Source organism: Pelecanus crispus, chromosome 1 (genome assembly GCF_030463565.1).
Source record: "Pelecanus crispus isolate bPelCri1 chromosome 1, bPelCri1.pri, whole genome shotgun sequence".
NCBI lineage: Eukaryota > Metazoa > Chordata > Aves > Pelecaniformes > Pelecanidae > Pelecanus > Pelecanus crispus.
The window spans coordinates 205,383,560-205,405,146 of record NC_134643.1 but is presented as its reverse complement, the minus strand read 5'-3'; the positions used below and the strand labels follow the sequence as shown (position 1 = coordinate 205,405,146).

Sequence of the window (21,587 nt, the reverse complement as noted above, 5' to 3'; positions counted from 1 at the left end):
TAACATAAAAAGATGCATTTGGAATGATTTACTGACCTCAAAAAAACTGTGTCCACAGTTTTCTTCATTTAATAAAATTGAGGATAACTGAACTCAGCATGGTCAGTATCATATCAGTATCTGAACAAAACCAAATATTCTTTGAACGTATTGAACTTCTATTTGGTCGCACATATTTTAGAGGCAAAAACTTCTTTTCGTTACTTCTTACTTGAATGCATATGAGGTTAATGGCTTGTGTCCAACAGACATCGGTGTAATGCTATTTGATATCAAGAGAGAACAAATTTGCCCAATGGCAACCTATTATTAAGTACTGCAGTGTCTGCTTTTTAAGCAGGGCTTTTAACCAAACTGGAGACAGAAACAGGAAACAAGCAGCTGGCACAGTTATGTCTTCTTCAGGACTGGCTTTGAATACAATGAGTTACTAACGTGCCTTAACCATTTGCATTATTTTTATCAAACTGTTGTCATGAAAAGAAACTTTTTTTTTGGTACTCTTAACAATGGTTTTTTTTATTTTACACCAGTTAATTTCTTTCTGATATGTTATAGCCAATGTATAGGCTTTGGGGTTTTTTTGGTAGGAACTGGGACAATAAGCACAATGACTGCATGATACAATACCACAGGCATTTGTACATGACTACTGAAAGGATTTGAACATGTTTTGGTGCTACTAAACCTACTGAAGTGCGCTGAAGTTTAAGGCCTGTAGACCTGCAAGCTTATATTGGAAGATTTGATGATTACAGAAGACAAATTATGCAGAAGATATCTCATATTATATCATAGACTTAAAGCTATGAGATTGCATCGTACCCATAATGATCAGTCAACAGATTTGAAGCTCAGTAAAAGGTGTAGATGAGTTGGAGAAGTCTGTAATAGTTTGATGCTATTTCTGAATAGCCAGTTCTAAAACACTTGATTTGGAAATTTACTCTGGGTTTTAGAACTCCTGATGTTTGAAGGTGTTGGATTTGGCAAGACTGTTATGAAGGCAGTAGATTTTTCTTTTAAATAGAAAATATTTCACAGGTGTAATAAAATTGTCACACCTAAGTTAAGAAAATGTGTTTTAGGACAGCATACTTCTCAGTGTGCTTTCTGTGTTCTAAAAGTCTTTGAGGTACATTCTATGAGAAGATCATCTTATAACAGATATGGCAACTCCAAAACTGAAATATAAGCTGTCAGTGTGACCGGCAGCATTTTTAATACCGCTTGTTATTCTGTACTACCTTAAGAACTGGCATTTGTTTTTTTTAATCCAGTTGTGACTCCAGAATATTGCAAACATAAACTTACATCATTAGCTTGTTTCAATATTGATTTTAATAAATTGTTTATATGATAACTTCTTTACAATATTAAATCTTTGGGTTATTGTGTATCGGAAAAAAATGTATAGGATGAACGTGGCTTCATTACATAAACCTGATATAGTTTTATTGCAATAATATGGCAAGCACTGAATATGCTGGCTAGTTATCAGGCTGTTCTTAATTTTCTTTATTTTTCTGTACTTCAGGTGACATGCTCAGAAAAAATACAGACTGTTTAGATTATGCCACAGCTCCATATTTTAGATTGTTAGGCTTCGTACACCTCACCAATATTGTTTGTATTGATAATTCTACATGAAACTTCACATAAAAATATACAATTATTATGATATTCAGTATCTTTTTTGGTATGTCACACATGTATTTTCAGAAGTAAAAATAAATCTTAAAATTTGAAATAAAACACACTTTTAACCTTATAAAGAATCCTATTCTAAAAATTTTGGTAGCACTATATAGATGGTCATAATTACATTAGACCTGTGCTATGTTTTATTTCTTTAACAATAATATTATTAAGGAATATAATGACTATAAATTTGTACGACTTGGAATAATCACTTGACATTCAGTTCTAAGCAACTCAGTACTTTTACAGCTGTTTCAGTTGCACACTTATGTAAAGTTTTGCCTCCTGTAGCAATTAAGAAAGCATATAAAGTATTTAATTTTTTCCACTGAATGCTATTATATGAAATCAAGAAGTCAATGGGGATTTTTCTCCCAAATCCCTTTTGTTTCAGGATGATTCTTTGAATTAATATTTAATCAGTTTATATCATTTAGCTTTTAGATTTCTAGCTTTATTGTCGCATCTTCTCTGAAGCAAGTGAAGTCAAGTTTGTTTTGCAGGACTGTTTTTCTGTAATATTGTGTAGAGATATTTATTGTATTACTATTCATAGTTCTTTTCAATCTTTTCATAACATTACCACTGTTGAATTTCTATAGCATTCCAAACTCTAAAAATTGAACAGCAGCAAACTTAAGTCTGTCTTGATAGTTTTTTCAAGGTTACTCAAGTGCAAAGTCTCACAATTTGTCTTTTGTTTTTGCTTAGCAGATCTTCAGTTACTGTTTGTCCAGAAGATATAATATATGATGTGTGGTTTTTATCAATCTTGTTTCTTTTCAAACATAGATGAGAAACATTTCTTGGAAGTTCTGAGTTCCCTTAACAGTATTTTTAATGTCTCTGTCCACTGTTTGGTCTTTGCTATTACTAGAAATTGTTTTGTTCTTATATACCTATTTTTTTTTTTTTTCAGCATTAGCACTGTCAGCTTCTCGTGCCAGCCTTGTACGCTTAGGAACTTTTAAAATTTGTTGACTCTCCTTTCCCATTTTTCCATCTGTTCTACAGTGCTTTTTACATCAAATTGTTGTGTTTGGGTCATCCAGAATTCTTTCTGAGATTTCCCATTTCATGTTTCTCTGCTTTTTTTTTTTTTTTTTTTGCCTCAGACTTTAAAAAGCAACCTATGTCAAATACTGTATCTGCGTGTATTTCTATTACTTGATGGTATGTCTTCTTTTTTACCCATGTTGACATGCATATAATCTGATAATTGTCTTTGGCCCATAGACCATTACCATCACTAAGTGAGAAATAACCATAAAAATGTAATCTTGGCTTCCCTGTAGAGTGCTGCCTGACACACCTCTTTGTCTGTTCTGTTCTTCCTAGCAGATTTGAGCTCTTTTTACACTTCAAAATACAATTATCTTAAAAGATATCAATAGTGCCACTGAAGTATACTTTCTTCTTATTGATTAGAATTCATTAATTAGGGTATTCATGCAGTAAAATGTAAATTTGTGTGTTAGTTATAGTTTGTGCTCATTCTGGTTGTATATTTTTTGAAGTGTATTATGCTTGTTATAGTTCCATATTGTAAAGCATTTTGCAACTGTTCTTAGTCTTTTTCTATACTACTTTCTGTATGTTTTGGGTTCCATCCCTTCATTTGTCAGTCTCTTCTACTCTTAAATGATAAAAAATAGTTATTTTGTTTTTTAAAACAGCATAATTAAACATCAGTCCTTATGCTCTGAAGTAGGCCAGAAATATTTTAAACTTCATTTTTCACATATAGCTGAAAGCAATGACATTATATTACTGCCATATAAGGTATGCAAATTAGGATCAAATTCAAATAGCATGTTATGTAAGCTGGATTTATTTATTCTTTTCTTGCTATTGTTGCTCTATAGTTTGGATTTCTGAACTAAAAGTTACACTTGCATTTCCAGTTAACTGACAAAACCAAAAAGTAAGAGAACGGAAATTAACACAAAGACTCAAATAAACAAAAGCAATGCAAGCAGAGAAAAAGATGTTCTGTTGGCCAAGCACAATATTCTTAATGATTGTGGGGGTGCAGTTCGTTGATTTAATAATTCAAAAACCTAATGCCATGATGGTTTCAAATAGTTCCCCTTAATTTTTTTTTTTATAGTTTGTTTGTTACCACTTCTTAAAAAATAATTAAGCAAGGCTTTATGGACTCTTTTTTTCTGAGATTATGATAAAAATTGTCTGAGGTAGGATGTGATTTGGTTATGCGGTTTGAAATGTCTTCTGTAATAGTCTTTGCCTATCAGATCATAAACAATCATGTTAACACATCTTAAGAAGTTAATATCCCTTAGGTAAGTGGTAGAAACAGATCCTGTGTATGCCTCCAGTTCATTGCAGAATGAAGTAGAAGAGGTTATATTAGCCACTAGGCAAACCCATTCTGCTCCACACTGCAACACAGAAGGAACATTCTCATGATCAGCTATGTCTTGGCTGATATGTGATGTATTTGAAGAAATTGATTTTTGTCTGTTGATCATGTGCATAGCTGGGCATCTAACAAGCAAGAAAGATATGTTAAGGATGTTAGAAGATATTATATTTACAAATGTTGATGTTCTCTAATCTAGACTGAGAGCAGTCTCCTCTTCTTTTGAGAACTAAGGTTAGGGAAGCTTTGTGTATATTGCCCTGTCTTTTAAAAAAGAACATGATTTTTAAAGCATGTGTTTGTTGTTTAGCTTCCAGGAATCCATCTGAAATATTTTAATGCCATTAATAGATATGTATTTTGGCATGCTGAATGACGTGAAGCACTATGGACATATGACTTTTGCAATTTAAACAACATTGTGAAATATAATGATTTTTTTCTTTTTTTTTTCTAGGGAGAAAGGTTTAATTGTAAGAAATGGATGCTAAAGGATTACAAGGAGAAGATAAACTGAAGATGCTCATAATTTTACTAGCTTATTTGGTAAATTAATCTACCCCCCCCCCCCCCAATGAATGTTGAAAAAATTATATTGGACACAGAAATAGTGTCTTTTGTTTTACACGTTAACTGCTAACACAAAGAGTCTTAAATACATATACACAGACAATTACATACGCATTTTATCCATTTAAAAGTGAGCTTAGTCAACTGATCTATATAATTTCTTGCTACTCCTCACATGCAATTTGAAAATTTTACCTTGTGAGCCTCTTCACGGAAGAAGGAAAGGACTAGAATGGAAAATATAGATGAATATAGTGCTGTGAAGGTGATACTGCTTCACTTCAGAGAGATGGCAGGAATTCTAGGCAATTTGCAGTCGCTATCTCTTAGTACAGTATGCTACATATATAGTTTAGGAGTTTGGAGTATTAAGTTTATCTGCATAGCATAGCATAGCACACAACTACCTTGCCTACTAAGTGTACTTCAATTCTGGCTTGCAAAGACAAGCTCTAGAACTAAGGGTAGTTAACACTTCGTAGCTATCAGAAAGCCTTTGGTCTTTCTGAAAATACTAATACACAACGTAAGAATTCAGTAGCAATTGTGGAGAGCACTTTCTGTGATGGAAGCCTGTGGAGAGCACTTTCTGTGATGGAAGCCTGTATCTAGATGTTTAATTTAAAATTCTACTGAGGGAGCGCACAGGGTGTGCTAATGTTCCTGGGTAGGATTCTAGTGATTATACTGAGACTTTGAATGGCTGGTATTACTGCTTATGGTATTTCTCATAACCGTAGTTTCTGGTTTGGTCAGACAATATACTTAAATGCCTTTGAAGGCAGAAACTGGATTCTCACCCCCCCCCCCCCCCCCATTAAATATAAAGTGATAGTGAAATTTAGAATAAATAGTATTCATACAGGTTTGGGGTTTTTTAAGTTTCAAAAAGGTTTGAGTGACCTTTTAAAACTTCTAAATGTTTGTGTTTAAAGGAGTAGATTTTAGCTTATTTATTCAGTTGTAATAGCATCATTAGAAAAATAAAAAATAAAAGAGATGCGGCAATATAATGTGATGTGACGTAGCTTACTGTTGTGAAAATTGTAGCTTTAGTAAATGGTCATGTGCATTTTTCATAATGTCGAGTAAGGTGAGGAACTTACTTAATTGTCTGAACATGAGTTTGTTTTAACATTCCACAAGTGCCAAATATCATGCAGGTCTTCTAAAAACTGCAAAATTACTGCAAGTCACTGAGTACTGAGAACCTTTAAAATTCAGGCCCCTTACCCATATTTGGAGTTAGAATATTAATTTTCATTGCCATATTTAAAGTTTTTGATAATGCAGAAAGTTATTTTTAATATAGAAACAAGAATTTATTTCTCAGGCTTAGAGTTTATATAAATTACATGTTAATCACAGATTAATTATATTTTGGTGAGTTTACTTTTTTTTTTTTTTTTTGTAGCTAAGTAGGGTAATTTGTGAGACTGGCGATTGCAGAGAGCAAGAATTTAGGGACCACACTGGAAACTGTATCCTCTGCAAACAGTGTGGACCTGGAATGGAACTCTCAAAGGTAAGCAAATTGTGCTTTCTTGAATTTACTTTGTTTCCAATAAGTGCATTTACGTATGTGGTTAAAATAATAACAAATATTTCCACATAAGTACAGATATGTATTATTTTGGTGTTTGAACCTTTTACAGTTTTTCAAGTACCTTATTTTCTGGTTCTCTTTATGTAAAATGCTCAGTTCAAAAATGATGATGCCATTAATAAAGTAGGCAGTACCATTAGAGGATCTGGGTATGGGCTCTCAAATTAATTTCTTTTTTTTTTAAGGGTGAGTTAGTGCTACAAAGAGGGGAAAAACTACAGGGAATTAAGACTGAATAACCTCACTGTGTAGAGGAGAGTACAAAAAATGAATTTCAAATTAGTGATTGGTATAGACCACTGAAATGGGGGGCGGGGGGGGGGCTTGATTTTTATGATGCTGACTTTCAGAATCAGTATTGGATTTTAGGTGAAATTGCCACTAGACAATGTTTAAATATTTTCTATAAAACAACTTGTCTTAAAAGAATGACTTACAGTAAAAATAAGGGCATAAGCACATAAATACAGAATAGGATTCAAGTGAAAACTGAGATTATTTCCTTAGAATGGCTGGGAGATAGGTGATTGTTCCATTTTCACTAGCTCAGTGGTTGGAGCACTTTGGGAGGCTAGATTCTAGTGAGGCTCAATTTCTTTGTTTTGCAACTTATTAAAAATGCTATAAACCTAATCCATATTTTTATGCTATGTAAAGTAATTGGGAATGTTGAGGCCAGAAAAATACATGGTAATATGTAGAAAGTGCATAAGAAGTCCTTGTTAATATCATGGAGAAGGAGAGATTGTTATCGTGAGTCTTATGTAAATGTTTTTTCTTTTAGAACAACTGCATCTCTTCCAAAAGATAAACCCCATAAAAATTTTGGAATTAGCAGGTTTTTTTAGGAATGCAGAAATGAATCAACGGAGGTGAATGGTGACTGAGGTTATGGACTGGGATTCAGTAGAACTAGAAAGTTAACTTGGCAAAATTTCCAGCAAAATTCCAAGTCTGAATTCAAGTCATGACTGGGATCTTAGTTGCTTTCAGCACAGAGAAAGTAGGTGCTGTGTATAAGCAAGGATAGAGAACAATGAAGGAAGATAACAGCTAAAACAGGAGGGAGGGAGGGATATGGTGGGATTCATTAACTCGATCACAGGAGATGAGAGAGGTAACAGAATGAATTATGCATCGTGGGGAGACTGGATACTTAGGGGGAGCAGGTGTGTCATGCTAGAGGTGTGAAGACAGGCAAAAAAGAGAGAGTGCAAGTTGGTATCATGAAGCATGAGGAGGCTTGTCAAGGAGACTCATGCATAAGCATAAGACTTCTTTCTTCAGTGTCCAGCTACTATACCTACATCTTGCCCATTGTTTGATTGTAAAACCATGGCCCAGGCATAACTGTGCAGTCTGATCCATACCTGATAGGTGGGGCCATAAAGCAAGAGAGAAGTAGCTGCCCTGCCCAGTGCCTTTGCATATAAAAGGGCAAACTCTGTTTTGTACACTTACTGATAGTGTAAAAAGGACGATAAAGGTAGAATTTAGGGTGTTATTTAGGAGGAGTGAAATTTAATTTTCAGGGTTGCTTTTGTAGGCAAGTATGTTATGTAGATCCAAGGGGGAATTTGAAATGTTATTTTAAAAAATTTTTTAACATGAAACATTACTAAGTCTGGTCTGTATGTGTGTTTAAGCAACAGGGAAAAAGAAGCTTTCAGTTTGTGGCTCTGTATTTTTTTACTATATTCAGCTCTGAAAAAAAGCACAAGTTAAGTATTGTGGTTTGTGGGTGGTTTGAAGAGACTTACTGAAATTGAGTGACACATTTTCCCTCTCTCTCCACCCTCTGTAGCTAGCGTTCAGTGTGTTAACAGAAATACTTCATTTCACGCTTTAGCGAGGATTGCTTTCTGTGTTAGGGAGTATTACTTAAGGTTTAGTCCTACAAACAATGCCATTGAAGTAGAGATTTGAAGATGACTCACGGTATGGATGTGGTTTTGTTTGGATGTTTTGTTTTTTTCAGATTGGCCTTAAATTTGAGGACTGAAAGGTTCTGGGGGGTGTTTTAATTTATAAAGGCACTTGTAAATATGGCACTTTATAACAGTGGTCCTACTAAAGCAGGATTATATGCATTGAGGTAGCATACTTATCTAGTTGGCAAATAAAAAACCAAAAGAATAAAAACTAATGCCCTCAGTAATTACACTTTAAACTTAATAAAGAAATGCTAAACTAAAATAGGAAGGTTATAGTTTGCAATAGCACACTATTCAAGTTACGTTTTTATTTTAACTATTTTTGTTTACAATCTGATAGTCCTGATTCTTAGGAGTAGTTTTTCTGAAAATATGAAGGCTTAATTAATTTCAGTGTGTAAGCAATTACTCTTACCAGACATGTATAGGCTTTCAAATACTGTTTTTTGCTACTACACTAGAACTGAAATAACTAAACAGATTTTACTCAAACCTAAATGTGAGTGGAAGCATAATTTCCTCTTTAACTAGAGGTACAATTTTCTGTGAATCATAGTGAAGGATGTGATGCTGTGGCTGTTACTGAAATGCAGTTTAAAGTAGTCTTGCTGAACTACAGCTTGAAGCAACAAAGTATGTTAAGTGAAAGGTCAGAATGCAAAGGGAAAAGGGATTTAATGATATACTTGAAGTAATTTGCAGCACAGGGGGAGTTTTGTTTGCTTGGTTTTTTTACATGTGAGAAAGCAATGATGTAATTATGCTGTAGTTTAATAACAGTTTCTTAAGAACAAATAATGTGTCTGTTTTTCTATCTGTTGTGGTTTAACCCATTAGGCAGCTAAACACCACAGTGCAGTTTCCTCACTTTCCCCCCGCCCCGCAGTGAGATGGGGGAGAGAAGGGGGGGGGGGCGGGAAGTAAAATTTGTGGGTTGAGATAAAGACACTTTAATAGGACAGAAAAGGAAGGGAAAATAATAATATACAAAATAATTGATGCACAATGCAACTGCTTACCACCCGCTGACAGATACCCAGCCAGTTCCTAAGCAGTGGTCACTGCCCCCCCGGCCAACTCCCCCCAGTTTCTATACTGAGCATGATGCCATATGGTATGGAATAGCCCTTTGGCCAGTTGGGGTCAGCTGTCCTGGCTGTGCCCCCTCCCAGCTTCTTGTGCACCTGGCAGAGCATGGGAAGCTGAAAAGTCCTTGACTAGCATAAGCAGTACTTAGCAACAACTAAACCGTCAGTGTGTTATCAACATTCTCCTCAAACTAAATCCAAAACACAGCACTATGCCAGCCACTAGGAAGAACTCTATCCAAGCTGAAACCAGGATGCTATCAAATATTTAGTGCTCATGGATAAAACTAGATATACAGCTGGATATGTGGGCATCGGTGGGTTTTTTTGTATGTATGTTATCGGTGGGTTTTTTGGTTTGGTTCCCCCCCGCAAAGTGTTTTAAGCAATTGACTGACTGATTTCTTTTTTATGTTAGTAACAAAAAACCTCAACCTATGTTGCTGAATACAAAAGGCCAGCTCTTGGGTCATGCAGTGGACCGTGTGAACAGTTGATGTGAACATATGTCCCTATTGCTTCCCTTGAAGTTCGGTTCTGATAGAACTTCTACTGCTGAGTAAGCTGAAGCAGGCAGCTCCAATGTCAAGGACTGTAGAGCCCTCGCTTTGCTCTTATTTATGAGAAACTACTTCATCTTAGTTACAATCTGAATCTGTAGATTTCTTTCTTGTTATTACTGACTATACAAAACCAGGAACTGCGTTCCTTTCAAAAGCCAAGTAGAATTAGTAGACTAAACACTATGAAAGGAAAACTGGAGTTCTCAAGATAAAAATTAAGATAAATACTGTGGTACAAATGGATACTGTGGCTTAAATATATTGCCACTGAATTGATCAGCAACCAGGTTAGAGCATAAGTACACTTGTGCATGTACTTTCTTCCTTTTGCTTTTGTTAAACTGAGTACCTGTTACAGAAATTAAAACTAATATGTTGTTACCTAATTGTGATATCTGGGGTTTTTTTTAAACTTCAGTGGGTTTTTTATTGTGAATTTATAAACCCCAGTTAAGTCAACAGTCGTTAGTTGTCCCTACGCTTAAGGGAAGACACAGTAACACCTGAAGATCAGACTAAGAATCTTAACACAGGCTGCACAGATGACATAAGGTATAGTTAAAGCCTGATCAGATCAAGTCCTGTGTGACAGTCCAGTCTGTTCCCATGTTGCCAGATACACTCAGATATACCACAGACTTGAATCAACAGTATGGGTAAATGTGCAGGGCAAAACCACCTGTACAGGGGTGTGTGTGTATCTACGTATACATAGATACACACACATATATGTGTGTGTATATATACTTATTTGTACAACTATTAACTTGAGTTATTTATATGACCTTTGTTGCTATACTATGTGACCGTTTCATAGTACCTTTCCAAGTTAGGGAAATGCTCTTGCCTTTTCTTAATTTACGTGTGAGACACTAGCACGGAAATCAACTTGCCCATGGTAGTCCAGGAAGTTTTTGCTGGAACAAGAGGATGGAGGCTCTCTTGTCACAAGGTGCCACATGGACAAGAAAGGGGCAACAGGTACAAGTTGTGCCAGGAGAGAGGTTTTTATCTCAATATAAGAAAGAAATTTTTTACAGTGAGAACAATCATTCACTGGAACAACCTGACCAGGAATGTGGTAGAGTCCCCATCACTGGAGCTTTTAATGATGCAATTGGACAGGGTGCTGGATCATCTTGTCTTGGCTCCCTGTCCCATGAAAGGTTGGGCCAGATGTTCTTTCAAGGTTCTTTCCAGCCTGGGCTGTTTTATGGTTCTGTGATGAGTGTTTAATTTTAGTTGCAAACTAGTGCTCAGTCTGTTGGATGGATGTTTCTGTCTGCATAGATAAGCAACTTCAGACACCCTTTACAGCATGGGGAAAAAAAAACAACACACCCAAAAAAACCCCAGCCTTATTTCATGTAACTAGTTCTGAATCTAGACTATTCTTTTCAGCTTTTGCTGTCACAGTTTAGTGGGGCGCTCTTTTTCAATAATGTTTTTAAATTCTTTCTTCCTTAAAATAAGAAAAAGTACTACACCCTCAAATTTTGCTTTCTGATTCCCTATCAACTGTTCTAACAGCAGCGCTGCAGATGTTGCATTACATTAGAATTAAAATCCATTGATCACTTAATGTCGATTGCATTTTTTATAAAGTAGTTTGAATGTATTGTCATCATAAGAAAGCCAGCTTTGTTATTGTATTGGCAATTTAGCATTGATGGGGAAGGGAGTGAAAACTTCTCCTGTTTGTTTGCTTCTATTTGTTAATTTAAAAAAACCTATATGGCCTTTTCTTCTCATAAACATGTGTCCTTGGTAATGTTTGTCAAGCCTCTGAACCACTGAAATAGCTTGCTTTTGAGTGTATGGGGGTTTTGTGTGGGGTTGTGTTTTGTCTGTTTTGGACTTGTTTTTGTGTGTGGGGGGGGTGGTTGGGGTTTGGTTTTTTTTTTTTTTTTTAATGCAGTGCTTTCTTCTGGGGCGAGAGACTAAAATGATTGTATTGATTCAGAAGGAAGTGTTTGCTTCATGTGGCTCAGCATTATTTCATTTCTCATTCATTTAGTAGGAAACAAAGCATCATGTAGTTAAGCAAGTGGTTTAATATCTTTCATTCTTTAAGTGGCTTCAGGTTGCCAGTGCCTGAATAGTCATTGGTGTGGCTTGATAGTAAGAGCCTTTTTTGTCCTATCTTACCAGTAATGTGTTTCTGTATAAATCAAACCTTATATATAACTCAAATATATATTTTTGATATATTTTTGATATAAATCACAGCTAATGCAGAAAAAATAAACTGGGATAGTTTGGGTTTCAGCCTTTTCCTGAAAATGTTCCAGTACAGAAATGAGAGTCCTTCCTGTCCTTTCAACATAATTTGCTTTTTAAAAAAAAAAAACAAAAACCAGAACAACTCTCTATAGCTTCCATGTATTTTTATTTAGATATGAAAAAGCAATCCATATCGCAGCCTCAGCAAGCTTATGCTAGAACTTGGAACTTTAACTGCAATTCTAGATTGTTTTGTCAACAGATCATCTCTGAGGTTGTAGTTCAGAAACATTGAAATTACAGTTTTGGCAGCAGTAAGTTCTTTCCACAGTGCCCTACCTGTGCAGTTATGCTGACACAGTAGATTTTTAGGGTGTGCTATGGAACAGATCACTGAACTGATCACTTTTAGCCTGGATCCGTCCTGTGGTCAGATTTACAGCTCGGCCTCATAATCAGTTGTATCTGTACAGTTGAGAACAATGTATGACAAAGAAGAAAAAGCAGAGATGAAAGGGAGAGAGTGCCTTAAGCCAGCATTGCCACCAAATAAGTGATGATAAATACTGTCACCAAGAGACAGTTGCTGTACAGAGAGCCTGAGGCAGCTTGATGGTTGCTAAGGCAGGGCTATGTATCATAGATTGCTGCCTTGCACCAGGTGTATGATGAAGGAAAAGGAGACCTGCATCTTGGCTCAGAAAAGGAATTGTGAATTAAACAGGAAGGTACTGTTTGAAGCTACTCCTGAATGTAACAGTCCTCATACAGAACATGAAAGGTGGTGTGCTGTGTCTGACTTCATCCCAGTGAAGTTACTGAGAGCAGCTGTTACCACGTTTAGCAGTCATTCTGTAAATTTTCAAAGCAAGAGAGCTGCTTGTGAGGAAGCCTGCCATATTTCAGCTCAGGAGAGGCTAGCGTGTTTCTTGGTCAGTGTCCTGGAAGCTGGAGCAGCTGCATGTAGGCATGTCAAATCTTACTGACTGAGCATGAAACTTTTCTGACATTAACTTTGCACTTTGCCACAGCAGCTAAATCTGACATGTTTGTAGCACACTGTTGCAGCCTGTCCTGCTCAGAGACTTCTGCTGATAGATATAGCTGATTATTGGATTCTAGATGAGGCTGATCCACAGCCTAAGGTACTTCTGGAAGTTAAAGCTATGTGCTGTTTAACAAGGCCATATGCTCAAAGGTATTACTAAAAACTTCATTTCCCAGCACTGGTGTAGTGTTGCAACCTGTTGTATGACCTGACATCAATTGAAAGTGTCTTAATGACTGGAAGGCTGTTTCTTGAATTCACAAATATTCTTATAATCATCATGGCCTAAGCGGAACTTCTCTGTGCTGTACTGTCTAGGGACTTATGTAGGTTGTGGATAATCAGTGGAACTAGAAACAAATTCTAAAATGTACTTGCAGATTACGATCTTAATAATGCCTGAAAGCATTTTTTAAATGAAATTTGAGGTTATTTTAATTGAAAGAATGTTTAAAAACTAATTTACTGTTCATTTACTTTCTGCACTGCATTCAACTTTTAGGGAAAAACCATACCACTTAACTCCATTACCCTTTATAGTCTGTTATACTTTTGGCCGTTCTGTCTGAATTAGTGTTTGGGTAGCATATACTGAAAGAAAATGTTAATGCTGCCAAGGTGGTAGTTTAAGAGGTGTCTGTATTATTGTACACTTTTAGTATTCTCAGCTTGAAAATAAGTTATGAGTTTAGTTAACGAGTTTGCTACAGATTTGTAGGTGGCCTTGACCAGTCATCTCACTTGATACCTTAGTGAAACCCACTTCTGAACAAAGTTGTTCTGAGGATACGTACATTATAGGTAACGAGATGTCACAATACTGTGATAGTGAAAGCTGTATAAATATCCAGAAAATAGCAGTGCATTTGAATTTTGAGGATTTTTTAAAAATTAATTGTAATGCAGTTTTCTAAATTAGTGTTTGGGTTTTCATGGGTTGTACTGTGTAGCATCTGAGAGAGAAATTTTTCATTAATGTTACCTGGTACCATTGATGGTAGCATTGAAAAGGAGAAGTGGAAAGGGAGGAGTGGTCTAAGTTGTTCTTCACAGTATACTTCACAATAGGAGAAGTAAATATAGTGTATTTTTACCTGCTCTTTTGGTTTTGTTTTTTTTTTTTTTCCTGGCACAAAAATAAAAAAATGGTTTTTTTAAATCTAGTTAATTGAGGTTAGAAGTTTTATTGCTCTCTTCTGCAGTCCTGAGGTGAACTGCCACAGGAGATGAACCCTCTTCTTAAAAATATGAGTGGGAGGATAGAAGGGATGAGGGGAGTTGGGAACTATTCAGATCTCATCAGCCATATAACTTGACAACTTTGTAAATAGAACACTAAGAAAACTGGTGCACATGAGTTTTGCACATGTACTGATAAAAGATGACCAGTCAATTGTTTGTATCTTTGGTGGACTGCTAAATTATAAAGTCCAGGATTTCAAAGGGTTTGAATCCATAGTCTAAATCATATCCTTCAGTTTTAGGAATGTGGTTAATTATGAGTACAGATCTGTTTGAAGTTCTGCCTGGTTTACAAGCTTAAATATTTATTTGGACCTGCCAGGCAGTTAACTACCTCAAATATTAGGTGAACACAAAAAGCACACACATAAAGTTGTAGTTGTTATGGATTATATCTGCAGAATTCCTGGCAAGGACTTAGAAGCCATCTTTGAAAAGACTGGAGACTGTAAATTCCGTGGGCAGAAGATTTCTTTATATTGCATCCACCATTTTTATAGCTTTAAAGTAAACCATTCCACATCACAAAGGACCACTAAGATATGTCCATACATCCAGCTATAGCAAAGCAGATCTGATAGAGCTAGAAACAACTTAAGCTTTGGTAGCTTGGGCCAGTGAGTTGAAGGCATTTAATTCTAACTTTATTTCCCGGCGTTTGCTTGGTTTTGATCAGAAACTTCAAAGGTAGTCTGGAAAGGAAAACTTAAAAGTTAATTTAAGCCTTATATTTGAAAGTTTACTAGGATTGGGAGGGACCGATTCGAAGTGATTTATCAAAATATCCAAACATACATGGTTTGACTGACCTATAAAATATATCCTATAATGCTACTATTTGGATGATCTAAATAGAAAGACTGAAGAGTAGGTATTTAGAAAGGAATAATGAGATTCAATGAAAAAGTTTATTTAGACTTAGGAAGAGCAGAATCTCCTAACAGAAGTTAGTCTGGTTCCAGTCCCTGGTGGTAATCATGTAGCTTTGTATACAGTCTTACAATTACATAAATGAAATTGAGTGTAAAACTGAACACAGTAAGATATTTTTAGGTGACATAAAATAGAAACTGCTAGAACCTCTGTTGTTTTGGCATCGATTCCTAGCAGAAACTGATAAAAAATTAAAAAGTATTTTTATCCCCCTTTTGCCTACCAGCTCTATTAGGGTCAGTATCTCACAGGAGTGTGCTGTACAGTGTATGAAACTGTAGTATGCTTTTTTGTTGTTACTAATTGCAATGATTTGTCAGTCTCCTCCTTAATCTGAATAAGAGTCAGTAGTAAGAAACTACTTTTCAGCTAAAAACACAAAACAAAAATTAAAACTTATTTTTTACATTCCTGGGTCTAGAGACAGAGGAAGACGACTATTTTTAGTGTCCATTTGTAGTTGCTTTCTTAGAATTGTTAATTTTCTGTGTATTTGAGTGCTTGTTCTTCTTCAGAGGACAGTAAAGATATTCTTAACATAAAAGAAAATTGAAAATTCTTAGAATGTCCACTAAAATGCATCTGAAGTTGTTTGTTGTTACCTTATTATTGCAAATTAGAGGCACTATAAAATACATATTGGCCAACTCCATCACATAGCTTGTTCCATAGATGCTTTTTCAGTCCAAAACCTTGGACAATCCTGAGTTGTAAGGTTCAAAGCTTTTTACTGCAGTAGATTTGCTTAGGTGGGTGACTTTGGAAAAAGTTATTTATATGCATCAAACGTGCATGTGTTGTGGAGGAAACTGGTGGAAACCTTCCCTTAAGTTGCCCCAGTTGAAGATTTCCTGCAATTTTCCCACTGGGAAGATGCTCTATTCTTCCACTGAGACCACATACTGGAGAAGGAGGTCCCCACATTGTGCCTTTCCCACCTGCTCCCTTCCCCATAAGTCCTTTCCAGCAGTTTGTTGTATTCCTCTTGCTGTTTTGTGGTGTGTCACTAATAAATCAAATCTTAACTCCAAAGTACTGCAAAAAAAAGTAGTAGGATATTCAGATGAGAAAAGGAAATAGCAATTTATTAATAACTTGATAACTCTAAGAGTGACATAAAAATGAAATAGATTAGTAGTTCTTGATGATGAGTTCCTAGAATTCAGTCCCCAAACTATTACATATTGTTGGGTGAAGTGTTTCTCTTTGCAGCCTGTCAGTTGTATTAGGTGTCCTTTTGCAAATAAATGGAAATAATTTCTTTATAAACAGCTGAATTTGGGATAAGTAAACAACCATAACAATATTCCTTGTATAGTAAAATATCATGCCTCGCTGTGATCCGCAGAGTTATTAAACTTTTCCAACAGTTTAAGAACTGTTAGAACTGGAGTGGATTGAGTTTCTGAAATTCTTGGTGGCTAAGCAACGTTTCATGCCTAGCTGATGGTCATTAACCAGCTCTGGTTTATTTGGTAACAGAAATGCTAAGCCTTTGAAGATCAGTGCACTGTCTTCAGCAATTAACTTTGTTCACCTTAGCTATGAACCTTAATATCAAAGAGCTTCTTTGCTGTTTTTGTAACTGAGTAAGTGCCTTTATACTTCATTTGTCCCAGTTTCTGCACTTTCACATGACTGACCTAATTAAAAAACAGACAGCTCAATAATTCTACCATAAGCTAGTAATAATGAAACTGTGGGAGTCCTTGAAGCCCTTTATCATTCAAATACACAGTGGTTTCATGAATAAAGTGGATGACTAAGTATTACTTATAGAAGTAAGGGAGATTATTAGCAGTGGAAGACACATTTGAACTTGCTAAAAGGATGGCTTTTGTCTCCAGAAAGACCTACTCTCAGTAATAATTACACTAGGTCTTCATTTTATCCCAGCATTCTCTTCTTGTTCATGCTTTCAGTGACTGAATAGCTTGCTATTGCTTGTTAATTCCTACAGGAATGCGGCTTTGGATATGGGGAGGATGCACAGTGCATGACATGCAGGCCAAACAGATTCAAGGAAGACTGGGGCTTTCAGAAGTGCAAGCCTTGTCTAGATTGTGCATTAGTTAACCGGTTTCAGAAGGCCAACTGTTCTGCCACCAGCAACGCGCTATGTGGAGACTGTTTACCAGGGTAAGTCCATTTCTGAAGATGAGACTTGAACAAATTCAAAACTACTTTGCATTAACATTTGCTTGTTCATGTTTTCCAGATAAATGTTTGTATCCTTTATGTATGTGTGAAGGTCCTAGGTTCTAATCTTGGCCTTGCCAATAATGTACTGTATGATCTGAGCACATAATTAGACTGCAATTCTGAAATTATCCCATCTGTAAAAAATGGCTTGATAATTAACCTACCTGATCTATGAGAGTGTTGTCTATGCAGCACCTGAGCAAAATACTTCAAAATATCCAGTGTTACTGGTGACTGACTTCATTGTCATAAAGAATTAAACATTTGGAAACATACACAGTTGCCTTCTTGAAGACTGATCATGTTATTTGCTTGCGCTTTTTTTTCCCCTCCTTAGGTCAATGCTTAATAATTCTCATACACATATACTTTTAGGTCAAAAGTAGTGGCTGTGGTTTATGCTCCTAAATTTCCTTCATCATGTTGGTAAATTCACAGAGCATGATCCTGGCTGAGAATCATAAATGGATCAGAAAGAATTGTTTTGGAACAAAATATAACAGTGTGGAGACTCACTGAAACTGCTGTTATAAATCAAGACCTGTGCTTAGTTTGTTGTGCAGTCATCCCAGATCCCTGTTGCTAATCTTCTCTGTTTTGTAGTATTAAGTGTTAAGATCTCCAAAAGGCTATTCTTTACATTGTGGCCAAGTTCTGCTGTTACAAATACCTGCCATGAGCTTGTTAAAAGGCATTTCTGATGCTTTTTTTGAATTACGGACTGGTAGTTTAATTGATAGGGGTAAGTATGAGAACTGATCTGCAGTTGTAACAGCATTTGTATTTTCAGGGTATATATTTCAGAGATGCTTAAAAGTTCATACATTTATTTTCTATATATTTCCCAGCCATTTTATTTTTATAAACTTTTTTTTTTAATACCAGCTATCAAATACCTGAACACTGTTGAAGCTCCTACAGTTATTACTCTCAAGCCAGAAGTGAGGTCTTTTCATTTAAAAACACTTAGTAAAGCTTTGGTAACTGATGTTAGTTTTAAGTCACGGTATAAGAAGATGCAGCCTTAGATGTTACTCGCAACCACTTTTGATAGTACCTGCAGCCACATGGTGGATTCATTTATGCTTTTAATGCATATTAATGTATACGTATTGTAGGGCTTATTTGGCTGTTGACAGGGAGAAAATCTTCTTGTGGTGTAAACAATATAAGCTAAATTTTAGAAGATGAGAAAGGAACAAAAAAGAAGCCAGAATAAAACATGAATTAAGGGTAAATCTAAACGGAGGGACCTGGGAATGCTTCTTAGTATTCTGGTGTATGTGTTAAAGTGAGAGCTGTTGCCACAACCTGCTTTTACTGGCAGCAAAGTTGGAAACGTGAGGAGGGAGGGAGTCATGGGCATTCGTATTTATTTCTGTTTTGCATGGGTTTCCAACATGCCATTCCCTACTGTTCAGCTTCAAAACACTACAGTGAGCATGTCAGCTAAAACCAAATCTTAACACATTTCATTCAGAGTAAATGATCACAGTGGCCCCTTCAGTCTTCCAGCCTATGAGTCTGTTTCTGTTCACATTCTTAAACGATGAGTTTCTTGAGCAGTTGGAAAGCTGTTTGCTTTAGCTGATACAGTCTTCGTACATTAATGGCATCTGCAACATTAGTAATATAACATCAGTAGAGTTAGTACCTTTTATTTAGTGTGCCACTACCACCACAGAAAACACTTAATTCACGTGCTCATCTTGAACAGACCATAGCTATTGATTCTAGCTTAGTAAGAATGACTCATTGAAAGACAGACAGACCTACTTGATTAGGGAGCTGTTGTAGATAAGTTCTTTAGAGGATGTCATACACTCATACAAATTTGAAATAGAACACTCTAAAGTTCTGTTTTTTCATTTGGTACTACTCTTGTTCCCTGGTTTAGGAATGTAGGGTTCTACCTGTCACCATAGTCAGTAAGCTCTGACTTACTGGTCTTGTAAGTAAAGGTCTTGAAGGGTCTTTAGAATAAAATGTCTCCTTAGGTATGACAGCCTTTTTTTAATTTCTTTAGGAGTGAGTAGCTGGCTGGTTAGTTTGCTTTAGAGTTTTATTTTATTGTTCACCAGTTACTGCTTGCGGCCTCCCATTGCTATTACTTATCTAACCCATCTGACTGATACTTCTGTTAGCAATATCCATTTTTTCATACCTTGAAATGCTTGCTATCTAGAATTTTTAAAGTATACATTTAAGTGAGAATATGAAAACAAAGTGCAGAATTGGATAATGTAGATTGGGACTTATATGGTCACTTCATTAATTTGTATTCACAGTCCGTGCACATTGTGATTTTGGTTGGTAGTGAAGATCTTTCTGGAGGAGAGGGAAGAGTCAGGGAGGGATTGTTGGTTTGTTAAAACATAGTTCTGGAAAGCCATTTTTACTGTTTTGCTGTTTTACAAAACAATCAGAATAATCTTATTTTCTAAATATCTTGTCACACAGCATGTTAAAACTTTTTTTTTTGGGGGGGGTGCCATTCTGTACAAGTACATAAATGAGCCAATTTATGGTGATTTTTTTTCTTCTTTGAGCTAGAGGATATCTTAGGGATTTTAACTAGAAAGCATTGACGTCTGGTTCATTATATACTGTTAGTAGTGATAATTACCTTGTAATATCTTGTTTCTTTTAGGAGACACGTAAATTAATCAGTTCATTTTTATTTTTTTAAATGTGTAAATAAGCTTTCATAATGTAAGTTCATCATACTTGTCTTGTATGTTGTGATGTATGTGGAAAACAGGATATTGATTTCTGTCTGAAATCTCCAGAATTGTTTATTTCTTATGTGAATATAAGATTATAGGGACTGTGCATTTGGACTAAGAGGTTCAGAATTTTTCCTCAATTTACTTTAGGTCTACTGCTGTACTATTAATTGATATCTAATGTCCTTTTGTTTACTTTTATTTTCTTCTATTTCCTGATAGTTTGCATTGGGACACAGATTGACAAAAGTTGCAGTTATAAAGGATTTTGTTAAAACACCTGGTTAATTTTGTGAGGAAAAATAACCAGTTTTGATTAACTGATTTTTCTATCCTTTATCTTCTAGATTTTATAGGAAGACTAAGCTTGGAGGCTTTCAGGACATGGAGTGTGTTCCTTGTGGTGATCCTCCTCCTCCCTATGAGCCTCACTGTAAGTGCTCTTTTCCTCCTGTTGGAGTGGGATTAACTTTTTTGGTTTAGCATGTTTTCTGTTTTAACTTGAAAGCTTGGCAAAAAATGACAGTCATAGTTATGAAGAATTCTTTTAAAGGCTCATTTTCTTGTTAGTAAATTATTTTGTTAATACACTTCAGCAGGTCCAGCACTATCACTGCAAAGTTCCCTCATATGACCAGTCACTTGAGGATAAACATTCCTGTCATACCACGTGATTAGGGAGTCTTGAGTCCACTTGTGATGTTGTCATATGAATATTAATTTCTGTTTTGTGTTAATGCCAAAAGAAAGGCAGCCTTCCTAGACCCTCTGCCTACTATCAGGTAGGCCCCAGTGAGTATGAATTCTTTCCTGACACCCAAAAGGTATAATTTGTTGATACCTTCAAAGATAACTTTTGCACTAAGGTTACAGTGAGAAAGAACAATATAGAGAAATATCTTTATACTACTATATACATTAAGAAGGAAATGAGTAATCAGTTTCTCTGGTTTTGGCCAATGAGAGGATTAGAATCTCTTTAACAGGAGAGAACCTCTTTATTCTGCAACAGAAGCCTTTTTACTACTTCTTCCAAGACTACTGATGGTCTACATCCCATGAATTTTTTAATTCAATAAAAGGAGTGAATTATTCTTGTTGCATTTATTGCTGTCTACTTCATACTATGAAAAACAAAATTGATTCCACATAATCTTATGGAAACCCTTGGGTTTACTTGTTTGTTTCTGTAACTGTAAAGTTATGTTTTGGGAGTTTTCCCCCCCCTATTCCACAGAGAAACAATTGTTTATAGAAAGAATGAATTGTCAAGTTTCTGAAATGCTTCATGCTACTTTTATAAGGACACACTGTTTCTTATAAACATGCTTTCTTTTTTAATTGTGCTAAATTAAAATATAACCAAGT

The 21,587-nt window shown here is 35.7% G+C and overlaps 1 protein-coding gene across 1 annotated transcript in view; it reads left to right on the top strand.

Annotated features, from left to right (window-relative positions):
• Window positions 1–4,564: 4,564 nt before the first annotated feature.
• Window positions 4,565–21,587, top strand: part of TNFRSF19 (TNF receptor superfamily member 19) — a 46,203-nt gene continuing 29,180 nt past the window's right edge. The window contains exons 1-4 of the mRNA XM_075727628.1: window positions 4,565–4,630; window positions 6,069–6,179; window positions 17,252–17,430; window positions 20,567–20,652. Of these exons, the coding sequence (XP_075583743.1) occupies window positions 4,565–4,630; window positions 6,069–6,179; window positions 17,252–17,430; window positions 20,567–20,652 (442 nt within the window). The remainder of the gene's footprint in view (window positions 4,631–6,068; window positions 6,180–17,251; window positions 17,431–20,566; window positions 20,653–21,587) is intronic.